Below are 10,274 nucleotides of genomic sequence, written 5' to 3'. Positions count from 1 at the left end.
TCACGTGTGCCACTCTATCTATTGATAGGAGTCTGTTTAACTCGATGACAGTGCAACTCTTACAACCCTCACTGAGAAGACAAAGCATGCGTCCTTCTTTATAACCAACCTTTAACATAGTTACCATTTAATAGTTAAGGAAATATAACTTGAGGAAGTGTGTCCTATTCATAACAGCTATAAAATAAAATAAAATAAAATACCTGGAAGCAAACCTGACCAAGGAACTAAAACTGAATGAACTCTACAATAAAGACATGAAGACAGTGGAAGAGGGACAGAGTGTTCATGCTCACAGATAGGAACATCTAATTTTGAAAATGGCTATATTAACCAAAAATCTGTACTCCCATCCAAGGCCCAATGGCCTCTTCACAGAATTAGGTTAAAGTCCTAAAATTCACATAGAAGCCCAAAGGGCAACAACATATAGTTAAAGCAAAAAGAATAATACTAGAGGTATCACAAAGTCCAATCTCAAATTATATCAGAGACATAATAGCAACACACACACACAGTGTGGTGTGAGCACAAAAATAGGCACTCAGACCAATGATTGAGTAGAAACTTCGAAATAAACCCACAGTAAAAGCATAACTTTGTAGGGGGAGGAAGTGATATGTCAGTAAAGATGGCAGAAGTCAATCGCTGAGTGAAGACATAGAGGCAGTCAGTCCCAGGAGAAAGAGGAGGAGACGAGATAGAGAAAGGGCTTTGGGGCCAGGCTTTGGAGGGAGAAGCACAGACACCATGTAGATCCGGTGCTGGCCTTCACCACAGATGAATTCTAATACGGAATAGCTGATGAGTTTAAGCAGTAGATTCTGACTGGGTCCAGCAGGTTGTGTCATTTGACTGATTTTAAATATTAAGATTATCTGGTGTTTTCCATCCACAACAATTCAGGTGGGCAAGAGAGATGATGCCATGTGGCAGTCGTTGGCGGTCGACAGAGCCTGCCACGGAGATGGTCAGTGTATAGTGATCATTTCCCAGCATTTATGGGAAAAGCATTAGGCAGCCATGAGGGCTGAATAGACTGGCCACTGCTGATATGAGAGCCTAGCCAGAGCAAGCATGTTTTTTTTAAATTTGCACATAACATAACTTGGAGAAAAGACAGTCTCTTTAACAATGATGCTGAGCCAGGCATTGGTGGTATAACACCTCTAATCCCAGCACTCAGGAGGCTGAGGCAGACAGATCTCTGAATTCAAGGACAGCCTGGTCCACAGAGTGAGGCACAAGGACAGTTAGAACTACAGAGAAACTCTGTCTTGGGGGAAAAAATGGTGCTGAGAAAATTGGTTTTCCACAAGTAGATGGATGAAACTATTAATTTATCAACTCTGGAACTCTGAGACAAACAGCTGAGGTGCCTATTTGACCTAGTCCCCCTTAGTCCCAATCAATTACAGGGTATGGCTAGCATACATATCTTGCTCTCTGCCCTGAACATTCCAGACCAAGGACTGGGCTGCCCTTCCCCCAGAGGCTCCTACACACACACACACACACACACACACACACACACACAAATCCCAGCCATTTTGGTTACCTGCCCTCTTTTGTACTTTTGGCCTTCTGACTGCTGCAGCTGGCTCTCCTCTCTCCCCTCTCCCTTCCCTCTCCCCCCTCCCCTCACCTTCTCCCCACATGGCCCAGTCAGTCTGATCGAGTCCATTCTGGTCTGCCTGTGGTTATGCTATCACATATCTATGATAAACTTTCTCCTCTACCATACCTAGAAGCAGCCATGTCCTTTCCTTTCCTTATTATTTCTTTTCATTCAAAAGCTAGACCCATATTTTTCACTCTGCACTAAAGTTAATTAAAAGTAGATTAAAGATCTTAATATAAGACTTGAAACCTTTAACCTGCTAGAGGAAATCATATATAATACACTTCAAGATTTAAGCAGAGGTAAGGATTTTCTGAACTGAATTACACAAGAAATAAATCCAAGAATTGACAAATTAGGTTCCATGACATTAAGGGTCTTCTGCACAGCAAAGAAAATAATCACCAAATTAAAAAATATTGAGTAGGGAAGAAGAAAATCTACCAACTATACATCACACACACATACACACACACCAAATCATGCAATCATCCAATGTGCTAATGAATTTAACAGAATCTTCTCAAGAGAAAAAAATGAAACTTGCTAATAAACATTTCAAACATGTTTAACAGCCTTAGTCATCATGGAAATACAAATTAAAATGTTGTAAGATTTCACTTCAGTCCAGTCACAAATGGCCACACCAAGAAAACAAATAACAACAAATGCTGGGAAAGATGTGAGGAAAGAGGGTCTCTTACTTGTTCCTAGTGGATATATGAAGTTGTCCAGCCACAATGGAAATCAGTATAGAAGCTCCTCAAAAACTGAAAACAAAACTACCGTATGTCTCAAGCACGCAACTGTCAGGTATTTCAACTGAAGGAATCTAAGTCCACACACCACAGACATATTTTCATGTTTTTATTAGTTACACTATAATTATTACTATATTGCTGCACTAAGACATCATGGCCAAGACAACTTATAAAAGAAGGTACTTAATTGGGCTTACAGTTTCAGAAGGTTAGAGTCTATGATGGCAGAGTGAAGGCATGGAGGCAGGTGGCGGGAGCAGCAGCTAAGAGTTCACATCTCAGTCCACAAACAGAAGGCAGAGGAACTGAGAATGAGTCCTTTGTTATTTTTTTTTTTTTTTTTTTTTTTGTGTGTATTTGATGCAGGTTGATTCCCTAAGTCTGGTTTTTTGTTTTGTTTTTGTTTTTTTTGTTTTTGGTTTTTTCGAGACAGGGTTTCTCTGTGTAGCCTTGGCTGTCCTGGAACTCACTTTGTAGACCAGGCTGGCCTCAAACTCAGAAATCCGCCTGCCTCTGCCTCCCGAGTGCTGGGATTAAAGGCGTGTGCCACCACGCCCGGCTAGAATGAGTCCTTTGACCTTCAAAGTCCAACCCCAGTGACACATCTACACCAATTAGGCCACGCCTTCTAATCCTTCACAAACAGTTCCACCAACCAGGGGCCAGGTATTCAAACATACAAGTCTATGAAGGCAGTTCTCATTCAAATCACCACATTCTACTTCCTGAACCTCATAGGCTCCTATCATATCTTGATGCAAAATGTATTTAGGCCAACATGAAAAATCCCTATAGTCTTTCCTAGTCTCAAATACTGCTTAAAAGTCAAAATCCAAAGTCCAACATCTCTTCTGAGACTCTGTAAGGTCAAAAAGCAAATTACATACAGATTAAAATACACATTATTACACAAAAAGGGAGGGGCTGGGGCACACTGAGGAAGTACTGGATCAAAGGAAAACCAAGACTTGGAAGGGTACACTCGCACCCTGTAGCACTATGTCTGATGTCAAGGGGTTTAGATCATGTTACTGCAGCTTTGTTACTAGCAATAGACTTTTCTCTCTTGGGCTGGTTCCACTCCCTGGCTCCAGCTGCTTTGGCAGATGTCTTGTGACTCAGGCATCTTCACCATCATGAGGACGAATTGAGAATCTCCAAGGCTCCACTCAACTGCCTTTCAGACCCTCCATGTTACTAGCTTGGCCTCAGCATCTCTCTGAAAACATGGAGGAAGATTCCATGACCCCTTTACTAGTATATCCTTCAAGACTCTAACGGCAACATCACTTGGCTGACACTGTCAAGGTTGGCTGCCAAACTGGGGAGAACTCTTGGTTCCCTGGAATCAAGTTTGCAGCTGTTGTTGCTTTTTAGGAGAAGAAAATTCCTTAGACCTTTTCCTTTAACAAATGAGTCTTAGCTGGGTCTTCTTGCCCTGAGGGGACCCTCCCTTTCTTCTAAAGGGATCAGGCCTCTCCTTAATCTTATCTCTTTTAGCACAAACCTTGGGTCCAATGTTGAATTGAAGTGCTCATTTTCTCTTCAAACTGTATATTTTGTGTGTCCTTTTTTTCTTTTTTTTCTTTTTTGTTTTTTTTTTTTTTTTGTTTTTCGAGACAGGGTTTCTCTGTGTAGCCCTGGCTGTCCTGGAACTCACTTTGTAGACCAGGCTGGCCTCGAACTCAGAAATCCGCCTGCCTCTGCCTCCCAAGTGCTGGGATTAAAGGCGTGCGCCACCACGCCCGGCTTTGTGTGTCTTTTTGCCTCACTTTCTTTTTGCATTGTAGACCTACTGTGATGGTTTGCATATGCTTGGCCCAAGGAGTGGCAATATTAGAGGGTGTGGTCCTGTTGGAGTAGGTATGGCCTTGTTGGAGTAGGTGTGCCACTGGGTGTGGTCTTTAAGGTCCTCATTCTAGATGCCTGGAAGTCAGTACTCTGCTAGCAGCCTTCAGATGAAAATGTAGAACTCTCAACTCCTCCTGTCCCATGCCTGCCTGGATACTGTCATGTTCCTGCCTTGATAATAATAGACTGAACCCCTGAACCTGTAAGCCAGCCCCAATTAAATGCTGTCCTTATAAGACTTGCCTTAATCATTGTGTCAGTTCACAGTAGTAAAACCCTAAGACGTTGGAGTGATTACAAAATAACCAAGTGGGAGAGCCAATATTTGGATCTCTTGAAATCTCTCTCACCAAGGAAATTAATCCACTATTCAATTTAGTTTCATTCTTAGGAAGGAGGCAGAAATCAGCCAGATTCTTTGCCAAAAATCACAAGAATTGATAGTCCAGTCTCTAATATTGCTCCCTTCCCATTTTAAGCTAGAGCTCCATGTTTAACCCTCATCACTGTCTTCTAAACTCCTACCGAGTTGCCCACTAAGCTCTTCTTACAGTATTCAGCCAGTTTTCTATCCCAGAGTTCCATAGCATTCCACAGTCCTCTGAGAAGCAACATAGCCAGGTTTGTCAGAGCAAGAGCTTACTTTCAGTATCAACCTTTACATAAGTTACATTTCTATTGCTATGATTAAACACCATGACCAAAGCAACTTATAAAATGTTTATTTGAGTTACAATTCTGACCCATCCAGCAGGTCCAGTTATTCGAGGGTCTCGAGGGGACCTTCTCCTAAGAACCAAATGTGGGGAATAGAGAGAGACGAGAACCTTGTGCAATGAACGACACACGGAAGCAGTCTGAGTAACATCAAGGTCTTACTGTCTTGAGAAAGGCCCAAGGCTTAAACGCACAAGCAAGAGGGGAAGTACAAGTACTTATCAGCGGGAGGGGTGGGGCAGTGGAAATTTTTCTTTTGGCAGCTACACGGGGAAGCAGGAACTTGGTGGTATCAGGGTGTGGTCAGGACATCTGGCGCTGACTTAGGGCTGGAACATTCTGTGGTTCTCGGAACGGTGCATCGGTGGCCCACTTTTGACCCCCTTTTTTTCTTGGGGGGAGAGGCCCAATTCATAGATCAGGACAATAGCATTGTCTTAATAGCTCCCAACACAATTCCAGAGCGTTAGAGCCCATTAATGGTGGACCAAAAGCATAGTGGCAAGTGGCTGCGGCAGCAGCTGAGAACTCACATCTCAACACACAAGGAAGAGGCAGAACGGGAGCTCACAACTCAGCACACAAGCAGAAAGAAACTAACTCAAAACGCACAAGTCTTCTGGAACCTCAAGGCTCAAGCCCAGTGACACGCCTCCCCCAGCAAGGCCACACCTCCTAATCCTCCACTAATAGTCCCACCAAGTGACTGGAAGCCTAGTTTTTACTCTACAAAGCAGTGGTTCCATATCTGTGCCAGCGTGTTGATTTGCTTATTCTCTACATATTGCTCTTAGAGACCTCAAATTTTGTTCTAAATCTTTCAACTTTTTAGGACCCTAATATCTGTGGGACATAAAACCATGCCAGGAAGTTTGAGACCTATGCAGGTTGAGACCCAGAGACTCAGTGGACACACCTGAGACTTAAGCAACTTCCTGCCCTTGCCAGACCCCTGGCCTGGAACACCCACCATGCTTCTCACTTAAAAGAAACTTGTCCTATGGTCATATAGGCCCAAAGCAGAGTTCTCCATGCTAATGAGGTACCTAGAGGCCCAGAAGGCTTCACCAATAAGCTTTCCTTCCCAAACACTCCTCCCTGTAAAAGGCACTGAATCTCAGTTCCACTCTGAGTAGTAGGATATGGTTTTATGCATTCATTTTCTTCCATGACAATAAACTATTTAGAACCATGCATGAACTGTTTCTTTTATCAAGATCTACCATAGTAAGTCATGAAAAAGGCATTCAACTACAGAGACACAACTTAATTCTCCTGCAAAAAGCCTCTCTGCACGTCCAATGACAACCACTATGAAGCCTGCCTCTGCCAATCTGAGGACAATCACCCATGGGACAAGCCAGAGCTCCCCTTTCTCCTCCCCCACCCCCACCCCTGGATTAGACACTGGTCCCAACTCTGTGGGCCTCCAAATCTGTTCTTGGCTCTTCTGTGATTGATTCTCAGCTGTGCCTGGATGTATGTCCAAAAGTCTGAGAAACCCACAGCCCTGGCCTCATCGCAGGCCCAGGGACCCCAGAACCAGTTCCAGCTTTCCCACATCTCAGACTGTGGTTTCCCACCCCTGAAGCTGTGTCTTGGTGCTTCCCTACAGCACTGCACCCATCCCACCAGCTGTAGACACAGTCAAACTCTCCAAGAGGCCATGCCCAGCGGACGCAGACCAACATATATCCATGCACTAGACTCCACTCAAGTAAGCATGCAGTCGCATACTTCACAGAGAAAGACAGCCTTACTGGGTTGTCCCAGACTGTCCACCCAGGTTTTTCTTCTACATAGTGAATTCAGTCTTGGTTGTGTGCCTCAGCATTTGCTGGAGGAGCCATATTCCTAAAAGGAGTAGGCTAAGGTAGTGAATACACTCTACATCTCTTTTGTGGTATATATTCATCATAATTTGATGGATATCTTAGGATCTGTGCATTTTCTTATAAGTAACTTATAACTAAAAATTTTAAAGTGGGAAGCAATGCTTAATACTTGCTGATTGGGAAAGGCAGAGAAAATTGGAAAAGACAGAGCAATTATATCACTTTCACCTTGGACACTAAACCAACCTATTTCCCTTGGCAAGGGTAGGATAGAGAGGAGATAAACAAGCCCCTCCACTCTGCGCAGATAGCACCATGTGCTCATGTAAAACAAGTGGAAGCAGAGCTTGGCTCTCCCAAACTCCAATTTACATTTATAAAATGGGGGGAAATTGTGCCTGTTAAGAGTTAAGAACTGCCGGGTGGTGGTGGCGCACGCCTTTAATCCCAGCACTTGGGAGGCAGAGGCAGGCATATTTCTGAGTTCAAGGCCAGCCTGGTCTACAAAGTGAGTTCCAGGACAGCCAGGGCTACACAGAGAAACCCTGTCTCGAAAAAAAAAAAAAAAGAGTTAAGAACTACGTGGGATTTTAAGAGTAGATAACTAATGGGGTTTGGGGCGATAGATCAGTTATTAAAGTGATTGCCTTATAAGCACGACAAGCAGAGGCTGATCCCCCAGAACCTATGTAAAAATGTGGGGCATGGTGTCTCATTTTTATAATGCCTGTACTGGGGAGATGGAGACATGGGAATCTCTGGGGCTGTCAACCGCTGGCCAGTCTGGCCTGGGTGGCAAGTCAACACTGGTGAAGGGTATGCACAGTTCCTGAGTCACCTGAAATTGTCAAATTGTCTTCTGGCCTCTGCAGATATGCACAGTCGCTTTTATTTTCTTTCTTTCTTTTCTTTACTTTTTTTTTTTTTTCCTGTTGTTGAGGATTAAAAAGTAATGTTCGGAGGTGGCCCTTGGCTAGACGCACACAGGTACAAGTAAGCATTGGTTGCCATCATTTATTGTAAAAGGTAAGCTATTCTTCAAATCACCAGCCTGCCATTCCTTCCTAAGTTGGTGACTCAGTAAATACTCCCCATACCTGCCTAGCTTGTGACCTTCCCTCCCCCACTTCTGGAGGTTAACTTCAATGAAGTAACTGCATTCTTCTTTATGGATATGTAAAGCTACTTGGAAACAAGGCTCAGAGACACAAGAAGCTCAGCGACGGAGCCGGCTGAGGCCAGTGCGGGCGGGTCAGGCCACCTCATGCCACAGTCACCGCGAACTCATCCCTCCACCCCACCCCCGTCACTTGGCTGACGGGCGTGCCAGCAAGTCGTAAGATAGTGGCCGCCAATCCGCTCCGGGCCACTGAGCGAAGTCCCACGTGATCCGCGCCGGGCCTGACGTCACGAGACCGCCGCCCTGCCCTCCGAGCCTGAGGTCGCAGCACGCTGAGTGACTTGGAATTCGGGTGCCGGCGGTCACCGAGGTAGATAGAGAGATGGCTGCCGCTCTGCAGCGCATCGAGCAGCTGTCCAGTCGGGTGGTGCGCGTGTTGGGCTGCAACCCGGGTCCCATGACCCTGCAAGGCACCAACACGTACCTGGTGGGGACCGGCAGCAGGTAAACGCCACCCCCGAGCCCCCGCAGCTCACGCAGTCACGTGGCAGGGAGGCAGCGAGAGGCCAGGCTAGCCCCCAGCGCGTCCCCGAGCTCTGCGGAGGACAGAGGGTGTAAGAAAAGCACAGGCTTCCCAAGTCTGACTCACAGTTTACTTGCTGTCTCGCTGCCCGCAGGTGGTGACCGAGTGAGTTTACCGTAGCCTGTGTGTTAGTGCACACTTGAAATCCAGTGTTTGGAACGCAGAGGCAGGAGGTCGCCCCCAGTACGAGGCCATCCTAGGCTACATAGCCACTTTCAGGCTTGGTTGGGTCATATAACTAGGCCCTTAAAAGTTTACTGTAAGCAATTGACTATACTAAATCCAGTCTCTTACAGTAGAGGGCAGAATTTGCTTCTAGTTCAACCGGAGTCTAAACCCGACAGAGCAACCCAGCCTGTGGGTAGGAGAAACTAACTCTTGCTTTTTCTACTAATCGTGTATGACAAGCATATCTTGTTTGCGTTTAAAGTCTCTATTATATTAACTCTTCTAGAGTAAAGGATATTTACAAGCATCGGACTCTAAAAGTAGACATAAAAGGTTTAGCCCAGAGTGAATCAGGCCAGGGGAAAGTACGGGACCTTTAGGCTTCCGGCATGCTTTTAGCAGCAGAGTGCCTAACCTCTAGAGTATGGTCTGAGCCCAGGACAATCTCTTCGATGTGCCACTTTAAACCCATTCTGAAGTCAGCACCTAAGCCGGAAATTGCAAATAGTCTGAATAACCCTGGAGAATGCCCTGCTGGAGTTTGCTGTATGGTTCCAGGACATTCAACACAGCCTGCTTTTCTTCGAGGGTTAAAATAGATGGCTGGTTTCTATGCAAACTGGATGAAGAAGTTACTAAGATGAACAGTTGCTAAGCACAAATGTTCACTGGAATCATATATTGTACTTAAGTAATAGTTTTATTTTTATAGGCTCTTTAGGTAGTAAGTAATGGTAAAATAATTAACGTGCAGATGATGCTACTCAAACTAAAGGGTGATTAGAAACAAATATTAACTGGGTCCAAAGCAGATGTTCAAGACTTGTGTCCACTGCTCCGCATCACAAAAAGGTCTAAGATGATAGGTGGCACTATATCATTGAACTCATTTTTACACTTCTGTTTCTGCTAACTTTGGGGCTCATTGGCCAATCCCTCCTTGCTGACACAACATCCTCTCTAGCTGCTGGTCTCTCATTCTCCATCTTTATCAGAGTTTTGTACTTCTCTAAATGCAATCCTAACTTCATGCTATTCAGTTACAGTTGTGTGTCATGCATGCGTATGTGTGTGTGCAAGTGAGTGTGTATGTGTGTGTGTGTGTGTTTTCTTAACTCTCCCCCATTACCTGTGCTCTTCAGACTGAACCCTACTAAAGTGAAGCACAGGCCTTCCTGAGTTGATCTTATAAACAGAACCATCACTGTATTTGAGCAAACAAAACGCTTAAACACTCCTTAACATTTTTCTCCTCCTGGCACACATCCAAGCCATCTTGGCAATGTGGTTTTGACTTCTATTAACCCATTCAGTTCTTGCATAGATGTCTGCACTAACCTCCTAACTGGGTTACCTGCCTCTGCTTTTATCCCTCAGCCCATTCTCCCAAAGGCAGCCATCTTGTTCACCCTCTGGCCCAGCCATGCAGCCTTCCTAGTGTCCCAGATGAGGCATATTTCGCCCTCCAGACTTTAAGTTCTCTTCCGATTTTTTCCACTTCACTCACTCTTTAGAGCTCACGTAAAATGTCAGTTCCTTGTGGAAGTTAGCCCTGACCTCTTAGACAATATTGTAATGCACTGTAGGTTTTGTGGTGTTTATCTCAACTGTAGTTTTT

At 44.8% G+C, this 10,274-nt stretch overlaps 1 protein-coding gene across 2 annotated transcripts in view; it reads left to right on the top strand.

Moving 5' to 3' along the window:
* The first annotated feature begins 8,154 nt into the window (after positions 1 to 8,154).
* Positions 8,155 to 10,274, top strand: part of Lactb2 (lactamase, beta 2) — a 34,691-nt gene continuing 32,571 nt past the window's right edge. The window contains exon 1 of one of the 2 annotated variants that reach the window (XM_006495490.4): positions 8,155 to 8,409. In XM_006495490.4, coding sequence (XP_006495553.1) covers positions 8,288 to 8,409 — 122 coding nt within the window. In that variant the 5' untranslated portion in view covers positions 8,155 to 8,287. The remainder of the gene's footprint in view (positions 8,410 to 10,274) is intronic. The other variant, NM_145381.2, reaches the window with a different exon arrangement.

Source organism: Mus musculus, chromosome 1, assembly GCF_000001635.26.
Source record: "Mus musculus strain C57BL/6J chromosome 1, GRCm38.p6 C57BL/6J".
Classification (NCBI taxonomy): Eukaryota; Metazoa; Chordata; class Mammalia; order Rodentia; family Muridae; genus Mus; species Mus musculus.
This window is presented reverse-complemented; position numbering and strand designations above follow the sequence as displayed.